A 25,347-nucleotide genomic window follows, 5' to 3' on the forward strand; every position below is an offset into this window, starting at 1 on the left:
AAAGGCAGCCACAGTAGAGCTAATGTGCTAATCTAATGAGATTAAATTTAGCCCCAAGAAATGTGAAGTCTTGCATTTGATTCTAAAAAAACCTAAAATTCTGCACATAATAATGGAGATGTGGCCTGAATGAAGCAACATGCGTGAGCAAGACCTGTGGATGGAGTTAACAGAGCGTTTTATGCCCCAAACTATACACGTCAACCAAGCCCTAAGCACAATACAGGAGAAGGCAATGGCAACCGACTCCAGTACTCTTGCCTGGAAAATCCCATGGATGGAGGAGCCTAATAGGCTGCAGGCCACGGGGTCACGAAGAGTCGGACACTTACTGAGCAACCTCACTTTCACTTTTCACTTTCATGCATTGGAGAAGGAAATGGCAACCCACTCCAGTGTTCTTGCCTGGAGAATCCCAGGGACGGGGGAGCCTGGTGGGCTGCCATCTACGGGGTCGCACAGAGTTGGACACGACTGAAGTGATTTAGCAGCAGCAGCAGCAAGCACAATACGAATCCGATCGTCACGCACGCATTCTATGCTCTCAGACTGCATCTGTGAGCGTGTTCTGCCCATAACGAGCAGAGGAGCCCTTCTCTGCCTGGCTGATAAATCTCCCTTCAGACGTAGCAGTTTTTAAAAGAGCTCTGGTGAAAAGTAACATCTCCCACAGAAGCACAACAGGGAAAATCGAGGAACGAGAAAGTTTTCATTGGAGCCCAGATTCTACAGAAGCGGGAAGGGACACACAAGCCAGAGAGGTGCTGGTGAGCTGCCCTACCCTCGGGGGCTGAGGCCCCACCACCCGCATCCCTTTCATCTGGCATTTATACTGCTCTGGTCAAGAGCAGAGCTTCTAGACTCCTCTACAGATGTCTGAGCAGATAGGGAACCTCCTCAACCCAAGACTTATTTAGGGTCCCGATAACAGCAATTTAGACCTTTCCCTGGGACTTACTGCGCATTCACTCAGGAACATGTAGGCACTTCTGTGAAGCTGGGGGGACATGATATCTTGGAGTACTTTCCTAATCCCAGCAAGGCTAACCAGATAAATGCAAAGGGCAACCAAGAGGTATGCTGAGATGCAAACCCAGCAGACACCCCCACAAGCTGCCTGTTTCTCCACAACGCCCTTCCATTTGTCACCGTCACCACTGAGTCACTCTGTCACCTAACTCACCTTGCTGGTAAGACCCTCTGGTGACCATCAGACCCTGAACTACCCCTGGCTCTTGTACGGCCTCAGCAATCATTTCTTCTGGCCCTACAGAGCGATTACACGGGCGCTGAGCACCTCCAGACACTCAGGCCACAGCGGGACCCACCACGTGCATGCTGAGCAGCGAGCTCCTGCCCTGGGTGACTCAGACCCTAGAAGATAAGCGCACTTGCGCAATGAGATTAGGCAAGGATTTGAGTACCCATTTCCTAGAAGTGAAAGGAAGGAGATTTGACAAATCACTTCAATGACCGTGACACCTGTTCCAGGGAAGATCCCAGGCATACTGTTGAAAATCAAGAAAAGCAAACTCAATTTAGAAAGCATTTGTGACTTGATTCTCCCCTCCCCGGTCTTTCTCTGCACTCATAACATCACACATAAACAGACAAAAGCACAGCCACACACGGAGTTTCTCATTATTTTGTAAAAAGGAGATACTGGACAATCTTCTCTGCATCTTTCTTTTCTTAGATAAAAATACATCAAGAAAGTTCCTCCAGACTACTTAATAAAGCACCGCCTCCTCTCCGTAAGTGTATCGCAATCTATTCAATCACTTCCCTGACAAGCCTTCACTGTGTTTCCTTTTCCTTTTTTTTTTCTTTTTTTCTGTTCCTTTTCTTCTCCTTCCTTTTGGCCACTGCAAAAACGCATTAACAAAACTCTGCAATCTCTATCTTGACAGACTGGTATTTCTATTTTTAAAACTGAATGCCAGAGCTGGAATTGCTGGGCTTGGCTTCCAGTTTTCAGAAAGAGTACAGAACGGCTTTCAGAAAGGCCCCGTCACTCATATGTCCACCCCTGCCCTGCCTCCCAAAGGAAGATTGCTTAAGAGGTAATCGGCATTCACGTCCGCACGTGCACAGACTACCTCTGCTGCTGCCGCCAAGTCGCTTCAGTCGTGTCTGACTCGGTGTGACCCCATGGTCTGCAACCTACCAGGCTCCTCCGTCCCTGGGACTCTCCAGGCAAGAACACTGGAGTGGGGTGCCATTTCCTTCTCCAATGCATGAAAGTGAAAAGTGAAAGTGAAGTTGCTCAGTCATCTCCGACTCTTTGCAACCCCATGGTCTGCAACCTACCAGGCTCCTCCGTCCATGGGATTCTCCAGGCAAGAGTACTGGAGTGGGGTGCCACTGCCTTCTCCGCCATCTTTGCTACTTAGGCTTATATATGAGATGCTGAGACCTCCTCTGGAAAGATACAAAGTGATAAAAGAGTGGCTTTCTCTGCTGAAGGGAAGTGCAGGCCTAGAACTTGGGAAAGAGATGCTGCTGTTCTTCTCTGTATACACGTTTCTGGTGCTATCTCAATGTTTTATCACATCCATACATTACTTATTCAAAATATAAAATGCTCCCTAAAATATTTCTAGACATTTAAAAAAAAAAAAAAAAACAGAATAAATCCCAGTCCCGACCACAGAGCGCTGGCTGCCTCCAACTCAATGGTGTGAACTTAAAAAGCATGGAGTTTCATTCAACTCAATGGTGTGAACTTAAAAAGCGTGGAGGTTCATTCCAGTTCAATGGTGTGAACTTAAAAAGCGTGGAGGTTCATTCCAACTCAATGGTGTGAACTTAAAGTGCATGGAGTTTCATTCAACTCAATGGTGTGAACTTAAGAGTGCATGGAGTTTCATTCCAACTCACTGGTGTGAACTTAAAAGCGTGGAATTTCATTCCAGTTCAATGGTGTGAACTTAAAAAGCATGGAGTTTCATTCCAACTCAATGGTGTGAACTTAAAAAGCATGGAGCTTCATTCAACTCAATGGTGTGAACTTAGAGTGCGTGGAATTTCATTCCAGCTTAATCTTTCCTTGGTCGCACTGGGGTTCAGCGGAGAAGGCCACTCCTGTTGCAGAGCGTGGGCTCCGGAGCACGTGGGCTCCGGAGTTGCAGCTCACGGGCTTAGGTGTCTCCTAGCATGTAAGAAGTTAGTTCTCTGACCAGGGATTGAACCCATGTCCTCTGCATTGCAAGGCAGATGCTTAACCACTGGGCCACAAGCGAAGTCCCTCCTAATCCTTTTAGACTACCTCCATTACGCTAGATCCTTGCAATATAAAAACTGAAGACAGCCTCTCCCTTCCAGGAGCTGAGTCCAGGAGAAAGGCAGGCATTCACAATGCGGGGCGGGGCACGCAAAACCAGATGCTGGAGGGCGACGGAGGACCCCGGAGTTCCTGGGGTGGAATTCTGCACAATCACTACCTCTCACTGGAGTCAGGGACTTGAATCTTTTGAACCTTAGATGTGATTACAGGGGACTTTCCTCTGCCTTCTTAAACATTTTTTAGTTTATCAAGGTTCCTGAAATGGGCATCAGTGTCATATTTGTAATCAGAGGCAGAAAAAAAAAAAAAAACTACCCCCCAAAATCAATGTCCAGAATCAAAAATATCATCCTAACTAGAATTTTTTTAGCTTAAAAATGGAAGCACTAATTAAAATTCTGGCTATCTTCTCTATCTTAATCTATCACCATGAAATTGATGTGATAAAATGTTTGTAGAGGGGAAAAGAGCGGGGTTTTTAGGGAGCTCTCATACTATTCCAGATGGTTTGGCACCCAGGAGAGCGTTCCCCAGATGCACGGATCAGAAATAACAGGAAGGAAGGGCGGGTATGTGTCCACCAGCCTTCCTTGACTTTCCAAGAAATAGTTTACAAAGAATCCCAGAAAATTATTGAAAACTTGAATAAGGAACTTCAACATATTATTTTTCTATTGAAATAAAGCCATATTCAAAAAGCACTAACTGTAAATTTAGCTCTACTTTGATTTAAGCACAAGCTGGAATCACAGTTGCCAGGAGAAATATCAGTAACCTCAGATATGCAGATGACACCACCCTTATGGCAGAAAGTGAAGAGGAACTCAAAAGCCTCTTGACGAAAGTGAAAAAGGAGAGTGAAAAAGTTGGCTTAAAGCTCAACATTCAGAAAACGAAGATCATGGCATCTGGTCCCATCACTTCATGGGAAATAGATGGGGAAACAGTGGAAACAGTGTCAGACTTTACTTTTGGGGGCTCCAAAATCACTACAGATAGTGATTACACCCATGAAATTATAAGACACTTACTCCTTGGAAGGAAAGTTATGACCAACCTAGGTAGCATATTAAAAAGCAGAGATAGTACTTTGCCATCAAAGGTCCGTCTAGTCAAGGCTATGGTTTTCCAGTGGTCATGTATGGATGTGAGAGTTGGACTGTGAAGAAAGCTGAGTGCTGAAGAATTGATGCTTTTGAACTGTGGTGTTGCAGAAGACTCTTGCGAGTCCCCTGGACTGCAAGGAGATCCAACCAGTCCAGCCTAAGGGAGATCATCCTGGGTGTTCACTGGAAGGACTGATGCTGAGGCTGAAACTCCAATACTTTGGCCACCTCGTGCGAAGAGTTGACTCATTGGAAAAGAGCCTGATCCTGGGAGGGATTGGGCGCAGGAGGAGAAGGGGATGACAGAGGATGAGATGGCTGGATGGCATCACCGACTCGATGAATGAGAGTTTGGGAGAACTCGGGGAGTTGGTGATGGACAGGGAGGCCTGGTGTGCTGCGATTCACGGGGGCAAATAGTCGGACGACTGAGCGACTGAACTGAACTGAACTGATTTTTGGTAACTCAAAATGAACATAAAAAGATTTCTGATTGATTTCTATAGGCGCTAGGCACTTAGAATTTCCATCTCTGTGAGTTCTCTCTCCCCACGTGTTTCTTTTCCTTAAGATTCAAGAGCCTGTTGAGAGAGACAAGAAGGGGTTCGAGCCCTAAAACACACCTAGATACTGTGCCAGGCAGTGAACACAGAAGCATTGCTACATAACAAATAGAGAACACAGACCCAACATCTATTTTGCAGTCCAAGCCTAAATTATCCCAAATATAATTACCAACCCAAGAATGAGGAAATATACCAAACGAAGAAAAAAAAAAAAAGTGCCCTTTGGTACTGTGTTCACCGTAATTTACATTCTCAAAATATCTAATGAACAGCCCAGCATCAAAGGCACTGAAGATTAAAGCCTCTTTTACTTAAAAACTGCTTCTGAGACTGGAATTACATCAGACACACCTTCACACGTTTGCCAAAAGAGCTCACGTTATGAAAGCCACACTTTCAATTAGAATTTTAAATGATCAGCTCAAGAAGGATGCAGAGTTATTGAAAAGTCAAAAAGGGGAGATGGAGACTCAACCGTGGCAACACGCTTGGGCCCTCCGGAAACCTGCTTCTATCCTGGATACGGGAAGGCTTTTGTTTTGACAGCACCCTGGGCCAAAACCAAGGCATTCTTTTTCAGGGCTAGCATTAAAAACCAATAAAAACAAAACATTTTGTAAAAGCCAGCTTGCCTGTCCTCCAGGAAGACTCAAGGTCACAGTGGCTGCGATGAAGTTTCGTGGAGACCAGTGCGCGAAGCCTGCTTCACATGTCCGTGGGTGCGGAGGAAGAACAGAGCCTGGGTTTGTCCCTGAGCCCCTGCAGGCCCAGCGGGCAGAGGTCAGCCCTCGAGGGCTGCAGAGCTCCCCGGCAGGCCAGGGCCTCGGGCAACCGTCACCTCGTTCCAGTGACCTGGGAGAAGACGGCTGGGCTTAAGCCAGGCCTCAGATACAGCTCCTCGGTACCAGCTCAGCAGTGCACACGCGTGTACATGCATGTACATGTGCAAACACGTGTCTGTACACGTGTACGTGTGTGTAAGGATTCAGGAGGAAAGGCCCTACAGGAGAGCAAAACAGGAAGTGAGAGAAAGGCAACAGCCAGGGGCAGACACGGACCTACAGGCTGAGCCCCAAACGCCAGGGTCGACAGGACGAGGGTCCCACATCCAGGGTCGCCACAGAGGAAGGGGCCCCAGGACAGAGGAGAGCCCCAAGGGCCAGCCACCCACTCTCTCTGACAAGAAGTTCAGAGTACGGACGGAGACCCTGGGTTTGCAACCCCAGGTGATGAGCACCGAAGCACACGCCAGACTGAGCTGGGCACCCTGTGGATGGGACTGTGCTCCTCACCACGCCCTCCCGACGGCGGCGCCAGCGTCCCTTTAAAGGACCAGAAAGGCGTGGCTGGGAGTCGTGAGGTCACTCGGCGAGACCATGGGACCGGGAGAGGACACGGGGAAGGAACCCGTCCCTCCCGCCCCGGAGCCCACAGCACCCGCGGTCCTCAGGGCAGGGCCGCCGGACCCCAGCACCGCTCACCTGGGCGCCCACCGCCCCCTGCTCCACGCCACACGTCAGTATCCCGAGAAACACAGCTTCAGAATCCATGGTGTTCAGAGAACTCTGTGGGTGCTTCTGGCAAAGAAGCAGGTCCGTACCCGGGCGGAGTCTGCCCAGGACGGGCCAGAGGAGGCAGCCCAGCCCCAGCAGGTCCCGGAGGGGTGCAGCCGAGGGCCTGCTTCGTGTGCGCGTGCTGGTCGGCAAGCCACCGTGCCGGCCACACGCATGGCACTCCTTACAGCCCCCCAGGGAGCCCAGGCCTCAGGGCTCCCAACCTGGCCCCTCTAGAGCCCGAAGGGCCCATGAAGTCAGGTCTCAGAGTCCACCCACCGCAGGACCACAAAGGCCAAGAGAAACGGACCTTTCTCTCCAAAAGACGAACTTAAGGTCTAAGCAAAACGTCTCTGGAAGTGAGAAAACTTAATGGTTAGTTACTTCGCAAATACAGTGTGTCTGGACTCCAAGTCTTCACAGCCAGACTGAAAACGGAGGGCGGAAGTGGCACAGACCCCAGGCAGGCAGCGAGGGTCATGTCCAGGTGCCTCCCCAGGGGCCGCCTGGGGAGCGCCTCGGGAACACCCCCGTCAGCACTGCAGAGGACCTGGGTCAGAGCTGCAGCGCTTTCCCACACGCCTTACACTGCAGGCTTGCTTCCCAGCCTGCCCCAAATGTCAACTGTCCCTCCAAAGGGACAAGGACCTGTCAGCTCAAGGGTGGTCAAAGCTATGAGAGGGTGGCTGAGGGCAGACAGTATTTCTGAAATTTGAGCAAAACCCCCAGGGTTCAGGCTCCCCACCAATCAGAAGAGGAAACGCTGCCTGTGGTTGTACATGTGCCTACATTACAGCTCATTCACAGAGGCTGAAAACTCGGAGAAGGGAATATCAAAGTTTACTGAAGCAACACGCGAAAACATTGGTCTACACTCAGCCTGAACTAATTAAATTGAGGCAAACTCTGAGAAAAATGAACTGGGAAGAAGGGAAATACAGAAAAAAAAAAAAGAGATGAGGGAAACGCGGTCAGGAAAGAAAAGGCTGTGAAGAAGCAAAGAGGAAGGACAAGTCAAGAAAGGACCTGGGAACAAGAGAAAAAGAGAGAGGGCTGGCGAAGAGGGCCGCTCTGCCCAGAGCAAAGGAGCAGAGCTGCTACACACTGTTATCAGGATCCCAGTTCACCGGGGCCAAGGCTTCAGATTACTATCGCCCCTGTTAGCTCCTCCTGAGAAACTAATTAGCTAGTTAGGTCTTTATCTTTAGAGCCTCCATCCTCCAAACCAAAGGAGACGCCCAGGAAGGCGAGATGCCACCCAGACAGTGGGATCCCTCTGCAGAGTCCTAGGAACGTCAGAGCCCACAGGAGCCCAGCCAAACCCACCCTGTGCCCCCCCTGACCCACAATGTGGCTTCTAAATGGTTGGGTAAGATTTCAGAACTCAAAAATCGGGAGACTTCACATGGAAACTCTTGTTTCCCAGCAAAAGAATTAAAAAAAAAAAAAAAAAACAGCACTCAGTGAGGCAGTAGCAGGAGGCTCCCTCCCCTGGGGCACAGGGGCACATCCCTCCTGCCACACACCTGTCTCTGGCTGGACCCCTCCACCCTGTGGGGACAGAAGGCCGGTGATCGCCACGCCCTGGGCGTCTCTGTTGCCTCCAGGTCACACCCTGGGATGCTGACCCTGCTCAGAGCTACTTCCTGTCACTCCCCTGACTCCGCTGTTCCAGACCTGCCACAACCTCTCCCATGGTCTCCACCCACTGCTTCTCCAGGACTTTTCCCCCCGGCGGGAACCCTCTCCTCTGTCTGCAGAAACAGCAACGCAAACCTCGGACGTGGGAAACCTCAGGGGCCTCAAGCTAACGCGTACCAAGTCACTTCAGTCGTGTCTGACTCTTGCGACCCCGTGGACTGCAGCCCACCAGGCTCCTCTGTCCCTGGGATTCTCCAGGCAAGAACACTGCAGTGGGCTGCCACGCCCTCCTCTAGAGGATCTCCACACCCCCCGCCCCCGCCGTGTCTCATACGTCTACCTGCACTGGCAGACCGGGTCCTTACCACAGATACCACCTGGGAAGCCCGAAATTTTGAGTGGTGTGAATGCTACAGTTCTCTGTCCATGGGATTTCTCAGGCAAGAATCCTGCAGTGGGTTGTCGTGCCCTCCTCCAGGGGATCTGCCCGACCCAGGGATTGAACCCATCAGGTGCCTTGCCCCTTCTCATCCTGCGGCCTCCCCTGCAGGTGGACTGGGCACCCTGCCTTATCCCAGGTCCACAGAGCTGAGCCTTCCAACAAAATGAGGCAGGAAGGAAGGCCAGCAGCACCCCAGGAACGCGCAGCCCCCCCCATAGAATGCCTGGAGCCCCCCACAACCTCCTCTCCGCCTACCCCACCCCACCCTCCACTGAGAGAACTGAAGCCCCCAGGCCTGATCTCTTATTAACCTCATGCACCCTCCTCCTCATTCTTCAAATTCTGAAGGCAGGACCCAGTGACTCAAACTGAAAACTCAGCGGTGATCCTTGACCCCTGTCCCCCGAGACCCTCCAGGCCAGTCAGTCACCAAACTCTGACTCTATCTGCCTCCGAAATATGCCCCCCGCCACCTGTCCTCCTCCCCAGAAAGTCCATGCTCAAGCTGCCCCCGGTATGAGCTGTCTCCACAGGAGTCTGATCAGCCCCTGCCCCATGCCCTCCTCCGCCCGGGCTTACTGCAACTCCACTGATGACAAGCCTCCACTGACAAGAAAGCCCAACCTGCCGAAGCTGGCTCCCTCCGCCGCCCACAATGGGCTCCTGCGTCCTGACCCCTCTCCTGAAACACGTGGCTGGGCTGTGCCCTCCGCACTCCACCCCCAGGAAGCCTGTGGCACCAGCTCCGTGGCCTCAGAGGCACCATCGGCTCGGGTGTCGGATGCCACCGCTCACTTCTGCTTGCCCGGTGCCTGATTCATAAACGTGGTGGGCTTTCAACGCCCTGGAGCCTCGTGTTGATCTCCAGGTCCCTGGCCCGGCTCTGACACATGAGTGCGTGGCAGAAAAGCAGGGCCTCTGAAGCGCCTGCACTTCCCACCAGGTTGTTTGCCCTACAGGCGGCTTCAGCCAAGGGCTCAGCCTCCTGTTCCCATCTGTAAAACGGGGCTTTTAAAAGCCCTCCCACCTAAGGCTGACCTGAGGACCAAGCACATCCCAGGTACGTGCCTAGCTGTGCATCTGAAACACGCAATCAGCAAAGGTGGTCAGCACAGGACTGCTCTGGGCATTTTCAAAACTGCCGCTGAGGCTTCCTTCCCTCCTTCCAAGGCGAGGGCAGACAGTCCAGTGGGTGGGCAGACCTCCCCCTCACAACCCCAGTCACCTCTCTCCTCATCTGAGCAGAGACAGGCCTGAGCAGGCCCACGCTGGGTCCTCTTCGGACCGGCAGGATGCACTGACTCAGCCCCAGCCTCCTGTCCGAGGGCAGCACGCCTGACCTGCCAGTGGCCTGCACTCCCTACAAGGACAGCGGGCACAGGCTGAACTTGGCGAGGCGGGACAGAGCACCACTGGTCCCCTGGAGCAACTCACACACTGGGGCATCAGAGGAAATGTCCAAGGATTTATGTATCTTAGCTACCCCAATAAAATAACTTTTTTTTCAACGCAACAGACGTTTTCTGAACATTTCCTGTGAATAAGACTCTGAGCCCCCCAGTGCCTGAGACAGAGATACATAAAACGGGTCCCTGATGGCAAACCAAGGGAAACAAACAGATGCACGGCCAAGTCTAACCCTGAGGAGCAGCAGGAGAGAGGTGGGCGGAGCAGTGCTGGGGTCGGGGAGGCTGGGGGGCGGGGACGGCACGGAGATACGGGTGTGGCTGCAGAGCCCAGAGGGCTTCTCAGAGGAGGCAGCATCTGTCCCGGAGAAGAGGTTTCTAAGCAAAGTGCACAGCACCCACAGAGGCATGGAGGTCTGGAAGACGCAAGACCACTAAGTCAGAAAAAGTCCGCAATGGAAGACCACAATCAGAAACTACTAGAAAGTATCCAGCACATTTGAATTCAACAACTTAGAAAATCAGTCTACTTTGCAATTAAATCTTTATAACATCCTGCTGACTTATATTGTTCCTCTCTCCCAAATCTCTCACACACAGTGTGAAGAAAACCTAGGGAAGACACTGACATGTCCAAGCTTTCCTTTTTCAATAAACAAATCATTCCCGCCAGAAATGTTTTCTGAGCAGACAGTCTCTGTGCTTCCAGCAGAAGGCATAGATCAGGGGCCTCCCTGCTGGCCCAGCGGCTAAGACTCTGAGCTCCCAACGCAGGGACCCCTGGCCAGGGAACGAGATCCACATGCCTCAACTAAGACCTGCAGCAGCAAATAAATACATATTTAAAAAAAAAAAAAAAAAAAGACAGAGGGTTAGAACAGAGAGAGGTCACCAGAGGATCACACCTGCCAGCGCCAACAGGCGGGCGCCGTCTCTGCCCCTCTCCTGGCGGAGCACAGCACCCACGCCCACCGCACCCAGCGCTCCACTCCTCGCCTGTCCCGCCGCCCTTGGAGCCCAGGGCCCGCCCGTGACTGTGAGCACGGGGCCTGTCCCCGGGGCCCACCCTCCGAGGAGCCAACCTGCTGGACCAACCCTGCCACCGCCTTCCTCCTGGCCTCCTGACACAGGAGGCCCAAGGGCCCCTGTCATTCAAGGCACTTAGGCTGAGACGCTTGTTCCTTGCAGTCGAGAGTATTCCGAAGGCACTCCTGTTTCTGGGGGGCTGAAAGCCCCTATGCGAGGCAACAACCAGCGAGCTGAAACCACAGATGTGACCTGACACACCTCCTGGGCCAGACTCGCATTAGACCTAGGCCCGAAAATCAAAATCAAACATTCTAGAATACAGAAATTTTGTAAAGACCACGGGAACTACGCCTCACAAGCAATTACCCTCTGCTCTCTATCTGCCTGACAAAGGCATCTTGAAGGTAAGCTGTAAAGAGGGGTGGGCAGGGGTGGGGCTGAAGACTGAGGGGTGGGGCGCTTTCTCTCACCCTCTGTGTAACTTCCACGAATCACTGTTAACAGAGATGACGTGATACTTCCTCTCCTATCTCCTATTTTAGAATGAAGATGTCAAAAACCGAGGTAGGTGAGTCATGGTCACAGGCTACTGGGTAAGCCGCATCTCCCATCAGACGCGGCTCCTACCAACCTGATCGTACTGGCATCCACGGGCAGCAGCACTGCGACGTGTGTAGCTCGTCAGAGCCTCCCCGTCATTCTGACCTTCCAGTCAAGACTCATAACTGCCTCATAAGCTAATCACTTGATATCACGCTTTCAGAACAGAAATCGATAGTATAACAACTGAATAATCGGGAGCAGAATTATAACAGGCACACTCCTAGGATAAAACCAGCGCTCATTTTCTCTCCTGAAGGTAAAAAATGCAGCCCCGCAAAATGGGCACCACTAATCTTCTTTGAAAGATTATGCGTGAATAAGCACATTAATATTTGGTGACCTAATTCTTAAAACGGTATTTCAGCTCAGCGCTCTTTTTCTAAACAACTGCAAAAAGAACCCAGAGCAGACATAACTCGTGGCCCATCAGGGGGCTTTGGGCGCCCATGAAGTGGTCTCTGCGTGTGTGACCCTGAGGAAGGCTGGTCCAGGGATTAGGGATACCGGCTAGACCATCTCGGTCTGACCCCCAAGCTCTGCTGTCTACTAGCTGTGTGACTTTAGCAAGGTAAGTCGTCTGTCTGTGCCCCGGGTGGCCTAGGGAGTATAATAAAGCTATTTACATAAAAGAGCTTCCCAGATGGGGCCAGTGGCAAAGAATCTCCCTGCCAGTGTAGGAGATGCGGGACACACGTGTTCGATCCTGGGTTGGGAAGATCCCCTGGAGGAGGAAATGGCAACCCACTCCAATATTCTTGCCTCGATAATCCCATGGACAGAGGAGCCTGGCGGGCTGCAGTCCCTGGGGTAGCAGAGTCGGACATGACTGAGCATTCGTGCATTTATGTAAAAGGAAGTTAGGTCTCTGTGAGGACTGAACAAGTTCATCATGGGAACTGTTTAGGCAAAATGCAGTCCAGGGCCCATTGCTCAAAAAATGTTTGCTGTCTTTATTATAATTATTGGTGTCCAGGCTTCCGCGCCTAAGTCCCGGGTCTCGTAAACACTCTGCCACACCCTACCTCAAGGATTTACCAGTTTCTATGCCACTATACGCCGTTTCCGGTCCTCCCAAACCAGGGAAGGCTCTGCCAGCCCCCCAACTGATAAAACTAAAAACCTGCATTCACACATCAGCAGTCCTGTTGACTTTACCCCCAATATAAATCTCGTCACTCACTGCTACCACCCTGCTCCAAGCCCCCATTGGTTCTCCAGGTCTCTGCTTCTGTGAACCTTCCTCCCTCGAGATTAAACTCTCACCAGCCGGCAGAGTAAACTTTGTAAAACACAAACCGGAACTCTATGGGCTTACATCTGCCATACTTTCAGTTTATGGGGGAAAAAAAAAAAATCCGAAATCACCAGTTTGAGACCCAACACACACTAACCCCACCAGCAACTTCACCTTTATTTCCCCCACCCACCTCCCGACACACGAGCTACTCTGACCTTCATTCTGCCCACAAACACCCCGAACTCATCCAGAACCTTTGCGAGGACCTCCTCACTGCGCACACAGCTGCCTCACCATTCCAGGGCAAAGGTCAGCTACTGGGCGAGGCCTTCTCGGAATAAACAGAAACCTCTCCACCACACTTGAGGGCATTTCCCTGTTTGGTTTGCTTTATAGCTCTGATCACTATCTGAAATTCTTATCTGCTCTTCCATTTACTGGCGGCCTCCCTTACCTGGAATGGAAGCTCCGTTAGGACAAGGCAAGGCACCCACCTTGCTGGGCAGAACAAAGCCTGGAACGCAGACAGCACTCAGAAAAGATGCTGAGTGCACAGCGGAGTGGGAGGAAGGGTCTGCCGGGGCCCAGTAGGTAAGCTGTCCCCAAGCCCACTCCTGAACCACACTGCCTGGGAAGCCTTATACCAGCATCTAGTCAGGAGAGCAACTGACAGCAGAAGAGCAGAAGGCTGCAGCTCCTGATCCTAAAATACTCCTCGAAAAGCCAGCTCAGTCTGATACTAACCCACAGACATTCTTTAACAGTCCCCAGCGTGAGTTTCCCAAAGTACTGTCTTTTGGGTGGATGCTCAAACCAACCCAGAGTGAAGTTTCAAGCAACCTCCTCTGAACCGCTCAAGTTCATTTCAAAAGGAGACAAACTGCCTCGGCTAATTGGCCTATCTTACGTCACTTCTAAAAGCTGGGAGAATGCAACTGCACAGGGGAAAAAATTCGGTGTTCAAAGGTTGCTGGAGGGTGTGTGTGTATGTGTTTTAACCAAAGAAAATCTGCTGATCTTTTTCCCTTAATTGGTTCTGGGAATCAACAACTGACCACAGGAGGGTAAGCGTTTGGAACAGCTTCTCCTTATTATCGAATCCTTGATTATAATGATTAAGCCTCGACTTGTGGTTCTACTAAACCTCACTGAGCAACCTCACAGGTCACGTGCACAACTGGGGCCCACTCCCCTCAGGTTAAGGCTGCGGCATGGAGCCATAAAATGCCATAAAACTAGCATCCAGGGAGGTCAGAGCGCAGAGAGACCTTCAGCGTCACTGACAGCACCCCTTCATGACTCAGACAGGGAACTGAGATTATGCACACTGCCCAAGGTCAGTGCTAGGGTCCGCGGGAGCGATCAGCCGAGTCCAGGGCTGTGTAATTGTGAGATCAGGGCCACCACCCAGGCACCACCCAGACAGGCAAGGCTGTGAGAACGCCCAGCTCTTCGTGAAGTAACATTGGTAAGTTTGATTTACGAACCCATTTCCAAAGCCACTCCCCAAAAGGGCTGAAAACATCCACAAGAATGCTGTGCGAATATGTCTTAAAAGCCTGCTGTGTGGGGCAGCAGGAATGCAAAGAAGACAAGGCGTGTAGCTTTGGTGGCAGACAGAGGTCATTACAAGGAGGCCAAAGTAATGACACAGGTGCCCCCGGAAACCAGGCAGGAGGGAAGGGAAGGCTGCCCAGGGGAACAGGAGCTCCTGAACTGCATCCCATGGGAGGAAGATGGGGAGGCAGACAAAGAAGCCGAGAAAGAGGAACTCCCAGGAGACAGAGCACAGAAATGAAGACTCGGAGCCATGAAATGACGGGTAACCCAGGGCAGCGAAGCGCCGCCGAAATGCACAGTTCAGGCTGGGAAGGGACGGGAGATGAGGCGGGAGACAGAGCCAGGCTGTGCTCTGCCAGAGAGCAGCCACTGCGGCGGGCAGCCAGCCCTCACACCAGAGCTCTCCCACCAGGAACCGAGCCACCCATCACACCAGAGCTCTCCCACCAGGAACCGAGCCACCCCTCACACCAGAGCTCTCCCACCAGGAACCGAGACAGGACTCCAAGGAGACGGGGCAGAGGTGTTTGGGCCTCTCCCACAAAATAGCCAAGAATGACAACACCCAGCAGATTTGACTGGGTGCTGTCTGTGGAACAGACACTGTTCCCAGCACTTTATACACAGTAACCCATTACATCTTCGCACACATGAGGTGGGGACTGTTAGTCCCTTTGTACAGATGAGCAAACTGAGGTCCAATTAGGCTGAAGAACTTGTCTCAGGCGTCACAGCTAAGAGGTGTATCTCCTAACCACCCTACACACTTTTCCATCAAGCAGGCACCAGCACACCAACGGGAGGGGCGGCGGGAGGCAGAGAACCACGTGGGCTTCCCGGGCCCCACACCCTGCTCACCACCTGCCCTCCTGCTCCAGAAACCAAGTCAGCTCACATCTAGAATTCCATGATGCCAACCTCTCTGCCCAACTACAGATGGAGGCAGGCTCTTGAATGCAAGCATCAGACCTCAGTCTTTCAAAGACCCAGAGCAAACATCTGACTGACTGATGGAAAACCAAGGGTCCTCCCAGGTCTCTGGGAAAGAGCCCAGCCAAGGAGAGAGGGGGCAGAGATGACAGAATCCGTCTCCCGTGTATTTTTCCAGCCCCAGAAGGACCACCAGACCTGGAGTCGGGAGTGGGAGAAGACAGCCCACGTTCACTCTGCTGTGACCCATCACTTTGCCTCTCTCGTCTTGCATTTCTTTAGCTGTAAAGTGGGTAGATTTCTCCAGTCCAACCTGAATTCAAAAATAACAATCCTTGGACTTCCCTGGTGGTGCAGAGGATAAGAATCCACCTGCCAGTGCAGGGAACAAGCACTCAATCCCTAGTTGGGGAAGATTCCAGGTGCTGAGAGGCAACTAAGCCTGTGTGCCACCCGTACTAAAGCCCACGCCTAGAGCCCACGGTCCGCAACAAGAGATAAGCCCACTCGTGACAACTACAGAAGAAGGCCGAGCAGCGAAGAAGACCCAACGCAACTAAAAATAAATACATAAAACTTTAAAGTAATAATCTCGACAACCTAGCAACACTTACTGAACTCTGTAAAGTATACATCCTTTCGTCTAACAATTACGCACCTTGAACTTTATCTTAAAGAAATGTCTGCACAGGTGTACAAAGTAATATGGACAAGGATATTCAATCTAACATGAATCAGTGCTTCAAAAAACTGGAACAATTTAAATGTCCAGCGAAAGGAGAATGGTGAGATAAGTAGATCACGGTGTATCCAGTACGAGGGAACCCAGGGCACCAGTACCAATGCTAAAATACACCTACACGGATTGGCACAGCAGAGGTCCAGGGCAGGGTGTTCAGTGCAGAAAAAGCAGAGGGTGAAGCAATTTATACAGTAATTTACATAGAAGTAATTTACGTAGGAGCCCTCTTTCCAAGAATGATAAATAGATGCTGGTATGGGAAGAGAAAAAGCAAGGACAACCTAAAACTGTTCATGTGGGGGCTTCCCCGGGGGGCCAGCAGTTAGGACTCTGAGCTTGCACTGCAGGGGGCAACCCCTGGGGTGGGAACTAAGATCTCACTAGCTGCATGGATGTGGCTAAATAACTGTTCACGTCTGGTATTACCTGGAAGGAATGAAGGAAAAGACACATTTTTTATTCTTGAGTTCTTCTACATATTCAACACTCACAGACAGACAAAACAAGGCCGGGTCGTGGTCAAAGTCAGGCAGGTCGCACTAAAGGCAGACGCCTCAGAGGCCTCCCTAGCTTCCATCTCAGGCCGGGCAGTCAAGAGCCCAGGTCACATCCTCAGAGTCTCAGCAGCTCCTTTCCAGCCTTCACCGCTGCTCATCTGACTCAAGCTCCCCAAGTCCACCCTGAGTCGGCTGACAGCCCCTCCAACTATCTGTCTCCCTGAAATGGGTATGGATTGTGGAAGGACAGGTGAGGAGAGCCATCAGGCTGTAGAAGCCACACTTCCAGGAATCAGTCTGGAATGTACTGCATCTATGCGTAACACCTTCCGCCCGCTACATGACAAATTCATGCCCTGTGGTTCTTGGAAACAGAAATACCAAATCTCTCCCAACTGAGTCAAATTCTTTGGGATCCAGAAGTTACAGCCTAGATAAGGAAATTCTTCTAAACTGTGATAAGCAAGAAAAAAATTCTTATTCCATATGACTTCTAGAAATTCAGAATATTTTACACTAAGACACATACAAACACACACACACAAGATCAGATCTCCTGAAATACCACGTGCAACGGTAAATTACCACCCCCGTCCTCTAAATCACACCCGAGAAAGTAAATGGACATCCAGCAGTGTCTCCTCACGCTAACTGAGATCTGGCCCATGAGCTCACTGCCCTCATAACTATCACACGAAGTGGAAAACAAACGTCTAGGCCCGGGTTCCCGGGGAAACCGTGAAACGGGCAAAATTCCTTCAGACTTCTGTGAGCATGGAAGCCCTCAGCCTCACTGGATCCACGCCCTCATAAGCCATGGCTCAGCGGGACCGTGGCTGGGATTTCTGTCATCACTGCAAAGAACTGTTGACACTGTTATTTCTGACCCTCTTGTGTAAGTATCAGCTACCCTTTACACCTCCCCAAAATTCAAGCCTGTGTAAAGCGTCCTTTTTGAGGAAATCCCAAGTACCTTGAGTTGGGAAGATCCCCTGGAGAAAAAAAATGGCAACCCACTTCAATATTCCTGCCTGGAGAATTCCACGGACAGAGAAGCTGGCGGGCTACAGTCCATGGGGGTTGCAAAGAGCTGGACATGAGTGAACAACTGAATACCACCAAGCACCCAAGTACCACAGTTACAGCAGCCACAGTTTCTGGTAGAGGTGATAACGCTCTGAAAGATATGAGGAGGGACCAGGGTTCCCCCTTCTCCCCAAAAGGCCCTGGGAAGAAGGAAGGGGGGCTGTGGAAATGGGCTTATTTTGCCATGTTACCAGCATGACTCAACTCTGTCAATGCTGGGACAGGTTTGTTCAGGGAACAGCTTTACTTTTTCTCAAAGAGCTGTTTTTAAAAAAAGAGATTTCAGCAACGAGTTCACTTCAAGTGACTCTGGAAGTGGAAATGCCGCAAGCATCAGTGCTGCAAAGCATCAGCAGAGGAGGATGAAACTGGATTCCCTGGTGAGGTACAGGCGTTGCTAAGCTCACGTCACTGGGGCAAAAAGAACCCACGGGGTCTCCAGCATCACTGTGGCTACAATATTATCAACTCCACAACCACATTCACTGAAACCCAAAAGAAAGTCAGCACCTCAGGCCTTCCATCTTTCTCCTGAGTTAACGTCCAGTATGCTGTTTAGCGAGCAATTGACAAATTCAATGCCAACATGCCCCACGACGGAGGAAAACACATCCAGGACAAGCATGCGGATGTTCTGTGCGCTGTGACTCCCAGCACTGACGAGGGGCTTGGGCGGTCAGCACGACACGGCAAGGGGAGCGGGAGGAAGCACGCTGGATCAGACACCCGAACGTCCCTGAGGGCACGGCTCACCCCGGGGCGCCAGACCTGCGCGGCCGGCCGAGCCTCACTGCCTCCTCTGCTCCGCTCCGGAACCACCTCTCCAGAACTGAGGCCCACCTGCTCAGACCCAGCCCGGCCCCGCTCCAGTCCTGCTCGACCACCCAGGCACCCCTCGCTCTGGCTACCCGGGAAGGACAGGCTCTGGGGACCGCGATGGCTCTTCTCCTTCCTTCTAAGGTGAGCATCACCCCTTGAAGCCTCCCCTCCACCCCCCAGAGAGTGAGCCCCCTCCAAACTGTAACAGGGCCAGGCCCCGCCCCCGGTGCAAGTGACAGGGGCCTGGAGGCGGGGCCAAGTTCCCTGCAGGAGCCTCCGGGACCACTCCTTAAATACCTCTCGGTGCCCGCACGGGCAAAACTGGAATTATAAGGGCTAAAGTGAGTGGTGATTCCATTTAAGGGAAATAATTTCTAGACAGCACTTAATGCAGTGTCTGGCGCTCATTCAAATATCAGTAATTATTATTATAAGTACCAGATACTGAACGTTTCTAATCAAAGACCCTCTAGTGTCCACCAACCTAGGGCAAATTACAACCACCCCACCAGGCCTCAGTTTCCTCACCTGTAAAGCGGCGGCGTGGAGGGAGGAAAGGTGGGGGGCTGGGCTAATACAGAACAGAGTCAGGAAACAGCTAAGTGCTCAGCTGGGTAACAGGACAGGCTCTCTGCAGGAGGAGAACTGGGCTCCCTAAGGAGAAACGCGTCAAGCTCTAAGGGGCAAGCGCTCTCTTGGATGCCCTTCCTCCTGGGCTTGCCTTAAATTATTTTCATTGTAATGTTACTTGCTGAGCTGTGCTTAGTCGCTCAGTCATGTCCGACTCTTTGTGACCCCGTGGACTGCAGCCCACCAGGTTCCTCTGTTCATAGGGATTCCCCAGGCAAGAATATTGGAGTGGGTTGCCATGCCCTCCTCCAGGATAATGTTACTTAAAGTCTGTCCAAATATAATGTTTTATATGCTTTAGCCCTTATAAAACTATAAGGTGAGACAATGTAAAAATCAGATTTTAAAAAAAGCAACAAAAAGAGAACTCAGCATGTACTGAGCAGGACAGGCAATGACGACACGACCGTGTACCACGCACGGCTGCACGTGTATGAACTATACCACCGCCTCCGAGTGGGCTCCCAGGGGCCCTGCGTGGCCACCCACCACGGGGTGGGGAGCCCTCAGCCGTCCATCTGTCGCTCTCCTCTAGCAGACTGCCCTGAAACCCCAGCCATCAGCTCCCAGCCCTCATCTGATCCCAAGAGATGACTTCAGCACTAAGTCCACATCTGTCCTTTCTCCCTTGGCTACCACTGAAAGGGCGCACAAGCGAAGAGAGTGCACATCAGCAGGAGATCCTTACGGCACACGCACTTGCGAGGACACCTACATTTTACAGAATCTATGATTCCTCTAATTATTACTTGAAAGGATATTAAAATTTTAATTTTTTTTCAAATTCCCAGTAAACTGCCTTTAAACTCCAGTTGAAAAGACATTGTTTCCTCAAAAATCAAGAGAATATTATATTTTGGTGAAAGAAGAGAACAATTGTACAGATATTATAAATTTGTTATATGAAAAAAAAAAAGTTTCCTAATAAAAGTGCCTTAGCATAATATCCAGAAACCTTAAACATGGCAGATCTAACTGTGAGTGCTCTGCATGCATCCTCTTTCATCCCCAGAAAGTGAAAGTGAAAGTGAAGTCTCGCAGTGTCCGACTCTGCGACCCCATGGACTGTAGCCTACCAGGGTCCTCCACTCATGGGATTTTCCAGGCAAGAGTGCTGGAGTGGGCTGCCATTTCCTTCTCCAGGGGATCTTCCCAACCCAGGGATCGAACCCGGGTCTCCCGCATTGCAGGCTCAGAAGCCACCCTATAAGGCAGACGCCACCATGACACAGCAGGAAGGCAAGGCTAGAGGAGAGATTGCAGGTGACCCAAGAGCAGCCCCTGAGCTGACGCGAGCAGCCTCGCCCCTGCTGCTTCACGGTGCGACCCAGCGACAGGAGGGATGGAGACAGGCTGAGTCCCTGAACCTGTGAGCCCGGACAAACCACGGGCCCGGCCTCCAGCAAAGGAACTGCTGGGAGAGGAGCCACTGCACATTAAAACACAGCGGGCTGGAGACAAGGCAGGCTGATTCCCAGCAGATCCCAGCTGACGAGCCTGCAATCACATTCACAGAGACTATGTCTACAACGCATGAAGATGACTTCAGAAAGACAAGATAGTCCAAGTGTCCCGCATGGGGGAACTCCCTGGCGGTCCAGTGGTTAGGACTCAGCGTTTTCACTGTCGGGGGCTCAGGTTCAATACCTGGGGCTGGGGGGTGGAGGAAATAAGATCTTGCAAACCTCCCGGCAAAAAATAAAATAAACCGTCCGGCACAGAAGAGACAGAAAACAAAAGCAGGCAGAATGGGACACTGGACTCGGAACGTCTTTTCCAGTTCTGACAGACCAGTGCACAGGAGAAGCTAGGTGTGGGAAGGGCAATCACGATGGTGAGGAAACAGCACGGTGTCCCTGCGACGACGGCATGTAATGACACATCCAGGCAACAGGCGTGCCCACGGGGTCCCAGACACTGTCCTCAGTTCAGCCACGAACTGAAACTCCCCTGCCCATGTGGCGCTTGAGCTCTGGTTGAGGAGACAAAGAATCAGTAAGTGAGGATCCAATCTGGAGTCAAGGGGTGATAAGTGCTCTAAGGGCTAGGAAAAGAATAAAGCAGGATCCCAGAGAGAAGGAAGGGTGGGGGCAGATGGCATCTGGCAATCATGGAACCATCAGCTGAGCTCTAAGCGGAGGGGACATGATGAAACTCAACTCTTTAACCTAGAAAGGCTTGAGAGCACTCGCTGCAAGTGTCTGCTGCCTGGTAGGCCAGGCCCTGCGATGGTCCAAAGAGACCACAGCAAACACACATTTGAAGGCATCTGAGAATCGTGCACACCGAGGGGAAAACTGATGGTGTCAGGAACGCAGAGAGGCAGGCAGGAGAGGCAAAAAAAACCACTGCACCACGTGGACGGCCGTCGCTTCTGAAGACCTGACTGTTCTCTTACTACGTTAGAGAAGGCCAGGGGCCACAGCAGTGATGAGCTTCAAGGGACAAGAAGCAGAGGAGGATCTGAATCAGACTCGGCAACCTTCATTCAGCAGAAGAACAGGGGTTTATGAGCAGGACCCACTGGACACACAACTCATGCTCCCAAGGGCGCACCTCAGGGTGTCTCGTTAACATACACCCCAAAGGGATGGGGCCGGGCAAGGGGACCAGCCAGCGGAGGGGACGGGGTGAGGAGGCGGGAGGTGAGGACTGAGTCCCCTGCAGCCATGAGAGGCTATCTGCGGCTGTGGCCACTGCTGAGGGCACCGATGCAGGTTCAGCAAGAGGTCAGCAATTAGGTCAGTAACCACCGCTGAGCTGAGGCTGATGACTGGGGTGCCCGCTCCACCCACACCCACCGCACTTGTACTAAAGTCACTGTCTCCCCACAAAGCTGCAAACTGCTCAGAGGACTCACATTTTCTTTAATCTCTGTATCCCCCACAACTAGCAAAATCCTGGAGGGTCAATAAAGGCTCGACTGAGACCAAGCTTTCACGACAAGAATAAACCAGAGGGCTGAATAACTGAGGGTCTGATGGGGGTGAGAAGTCCTCGAGGACAGCTTCCTGTTCAGTTGGCAGATGCATGGCGGGGGAGGCAGGTGGGGGCGGCCAGAGTGATCAGATCTCACTGGCTGAATGGCCCCGAAAATCACTTCAATCCTGAGTCTCGCTTTAGAAAACAAGGGGACTGGAGCAAATCAGAGGTTGCAGAACTTCAGGGAGAGGAGATGCTTTTCATGATGCTGAAGGCCAAGGTGTGTGTGCACCTTTGCTGTTGGGTTGGGGTCCAAGGCTGCAAACAAACTGCAGAGGGGAGAAGGTACCACAGGTATGGCCACCAACCCAAGGACCCTGAAGGCGTGCACATCAGCAAAAGGGGCCCCCTGGTGACATGGGGTGATATGGCAGGTAAGGGGACGACCGGCTGGGGGAGGTCAGGCCAGCGGTGAGCAGCACCAAGGAGCCCAAGGTCTCAAAGACCGTGAATGAAACACCGGTGTTTTCAAGGCTGTTGCTGGAGTCTGGCTTGCACACACGCAGGCACACAAGAAGGCAGGGAGAAACATTTTACACAACTTGAAAACTATAAAGCTACTTTAAGAGCTGTAAGAGCAATTATCCATAAGCAAGATCTCTTATAACCTTTGAAAAGGCTTTTTTTACCATATTTACTGAGGGCAATCCAACTGTATTTTGAGCTTCTGAGAAGTTTCCATTTAGAATCAGTAGAAATACCTGACACATCCAAACCCCATAATTTCCTATACCAAGCTGGATCCCGGAACAGTACAGAAAACCCATAAACGTTGTGGAAGGCAGTAAAAAGCCAATCCAGTCACAGGAAATCTTCCAGTGCTACAAAGGAAAACAAACAAACAAAAACACCACAAAGAGCCCTGAAACATTTCTAGTCGAACAGCTTTTCACTCAAGCTTTAATAACTTCATTCTGAAGCCCTTGAAAAGTATTAAATTACATAGTCGATATTCCTGACAGTAGAAAATGCCTAAAACTTATTACAACTTAAGGCAGTAAGTGAGCTCATGACTTTTAAGTCAAATTTAAGGCAGCTAAAGGCCAGATAAAACCATGTGTTTGAAAATGCCTGCAAAATAATAAATGCCTGAGGGAATTGGATGGCTTTTCTGCTTCTAAGCTAAACAAAGCTTGGGGGTGGGGGGGGGGGGTAGATTTGCAAAGATCCTAGTGAAAATAATCCCCCCTCAACTGCACAGAGCAAACCATCCAATCACTTCTAACCCGGGACGAAGGAAAGTTAATCCAGGAATAATAACAACACTTGAAATATTGAGGAAAAACACAGTTCTGTTTAAAACGCTCTGCCGGGCCGGAGGACGAATCAGGTCATTCTAACAGGCCAGAACATTTGACTGCTGAGTGTCTTTGTGACCACGTCTCGGCTTTGTGTTAACAAAGGGTCCAGCAGGAGGACGCTCGGGCCTTCAGGTCTGGCCCCGCTGCCAGCAGCCTCCGCACTTCCTGCACACCTTCGGATCAAGCGCCCCGACTTCCTGCAGAGCCCTGGATGCTGGGCTACTTTCCTCCTTCGGGCTCTCTCAAGCTAATTTCCCCAGGCAGGCTCGAAGCGTAAAAGTTTCGCAGTCCCCGAGCGACCTTCCATTAAAGCACAATCAGCATGTGTCGCTTCGACAGGTCTGGCCGGGTAGGGAGATTAATGTACCGCAAACAACTCAGAAGAGGTAAATGCAACCCCTGCAAAGGCAGCAATCAGCAGCAGGCTGAACGCCGCCGCTCCGAGAGCCGGGCGGCAAGGCCGGCCCGCCCGGCAGAGGCTCTGCCGGCATTCGCCGCGGTTCCTTTCGCGCAACAGGTCCACGCAGAGCCGGGCACCTGCCCGCAGCTCAGCTGGGGCAGCCCCCGCCAACCCCGCCCCGCCCCGGGTGGCCGGTCCTGGAGCCCGGGCGGGCGGGCCGGCCAGCCACGGCTCTTCCCCCCGACGAGGCCGGGAGCACATTCCTCGGGAGATGCCGAGATAGCACGGCCAGCCAGCGCGCTGCCCGCCTCCTCCTCCCGGCCCTGCCCGGGCCGGTGGGGAACCGCGCCCCGGCCGGCGATCGCGGCATGGCGGGGCCGAGGGGACCGGCCCGAGGAGCCGGAGGCCGGGCCGGGCTCTCCCAGCCAGGCACCGTCCTGGGCCGCCTGGCCCCGCACTCGCCCGCTCACAGGTGCCGGGCTCTGGTCCCTAGACGTGTATCTAGACGGCGTCTCCACAAAGCGCACACACTCCGGCAACCATAGAAGGTCGCTCCGTACAGAAAGAAAAGGAACTTTGAGGAGGAAGCAGCAGGTGAGCGCAGGTAGATTTCGTGACCGCGGAACCTGGCGGCCAGGTGCCCAGATGGCCAAGGGGACGGAAGGGGGAGCGGAAAGGAGAGGACGGGGCGGCAGGGCGCGCAGGTGAGGCCGCACTCACCTCCGGCAGCTCGCGGAGCTGGTTGGCGTCCAGCAGCAGCTCCTCCAGGCTGCGGGCGTAGCGGTAGACCTCCTCGGGCACGTAGAGCAGCGAGCAGTGGCGCCTGTCGATGGTCTCCACATGACGGTTGCACCGCCACAGCGGGATGCAGTGGAACATCGCCGCCCGCCGCCGGAGCCCGCGCCGCCGAGACCCGGGCTCCGCGCCCGCCCGGCGGCCGCGCTCCGCCCGCCGCGCACCCGCGCGCCCGCCGGCCCCAGGACTCGCTCGCTGGCGCCTCGCGCCGGGCTCCGGACTCGCCGCCGCGCGCAGGCACCTCGGCGGGAGCCCCGCCCACCCAGCGCCACCGCCGCTTCCGACGCGCCCCGCCCACCCGGGCCCCGCCCACCGCGGGCCCCGCTTCCGACACGCCGCCGCCTCGCCACTGCGCATGCGCGCCGGAGTTGGGGGCGCGCGCGTAGCTGCTCGGGCCTGGGGGCCGCTCCGCTCGGGGCTTTCCCGGCGGCCCGGAACCCGAAGGTCGGCGCCGCGGCAGCCGGACGCTGGCGGTGCGCTCCCCGCGCACCCCGGCTCGGGCTGGGCCCCGGGGCGTGTCTGGGGAGCCCCTGTGAGGGAGTGCGGCGGGGAGGGGGCGCGGCGGGCGGCGGGACAACTTCTGAGGTAGCTGCGCGTACCTCGTTCTCCGGCTCCCCTCGCCCCGAAACCGCTTTCCCTTCCGGGGTCGGGAGGCGCCGCCCTGGAGCGTACCTTGCGCGCCCTGGGCGCCCCTGAGCTCCAGGTTCCGGGCGCGTTTGAGGCGTCGCCGCCGCGC

At 52.8% G+C, this 25,347-nt stretch overlaps 1 protein-coding gene across 2 annotated transcripts in view; it reads right to left on the reverse strand.

Annotated features, from left to right (window-relative positions):
- Positions 1 to 24,875, reverse strand: part of LRRC1 (leucine rich repeat containing 1) — a 130,095-nt gene extending 105,220 nt beyond the window's left edge. The window contains exon 1 of one of the 2 annotated variants that reach the window (XM_027959033.3): positions 24,537 to 24,875. In XM_027959033.3, coding sequence (XP_027814834.1) covers positions 24,537 to 24,695 — 159 coding nt within the window. In that variant the 5' untranslated portion in view covers positions 24,696 to 24,875. Of the gene's footprint in view, positions 1 to 11,660; positions 13,168 to 24,536 lie in introns of those variants that run through there. The other variant, XM_060403075.1, reaches the window with a different exon arrangement.
- Positions 24,876 to 25,347: the final 472 nt, after the last annotated feature.

Source organism: Ovis aries, chromosome 20 (assembly GCF_016772045.2).
Source record: "Ovis aries strain OAR_USU_Benz2616 breed Rambouillet chromosome 20, ARS-UI_Ramb_v3.0, whole genome shotgun sequence".
Taxonomy (NCBI): Eukaryota; Metazoa; Chordata; class Mammalia; order Artiodactyla; family Bovidae; genus Ovis; species Ovis aries.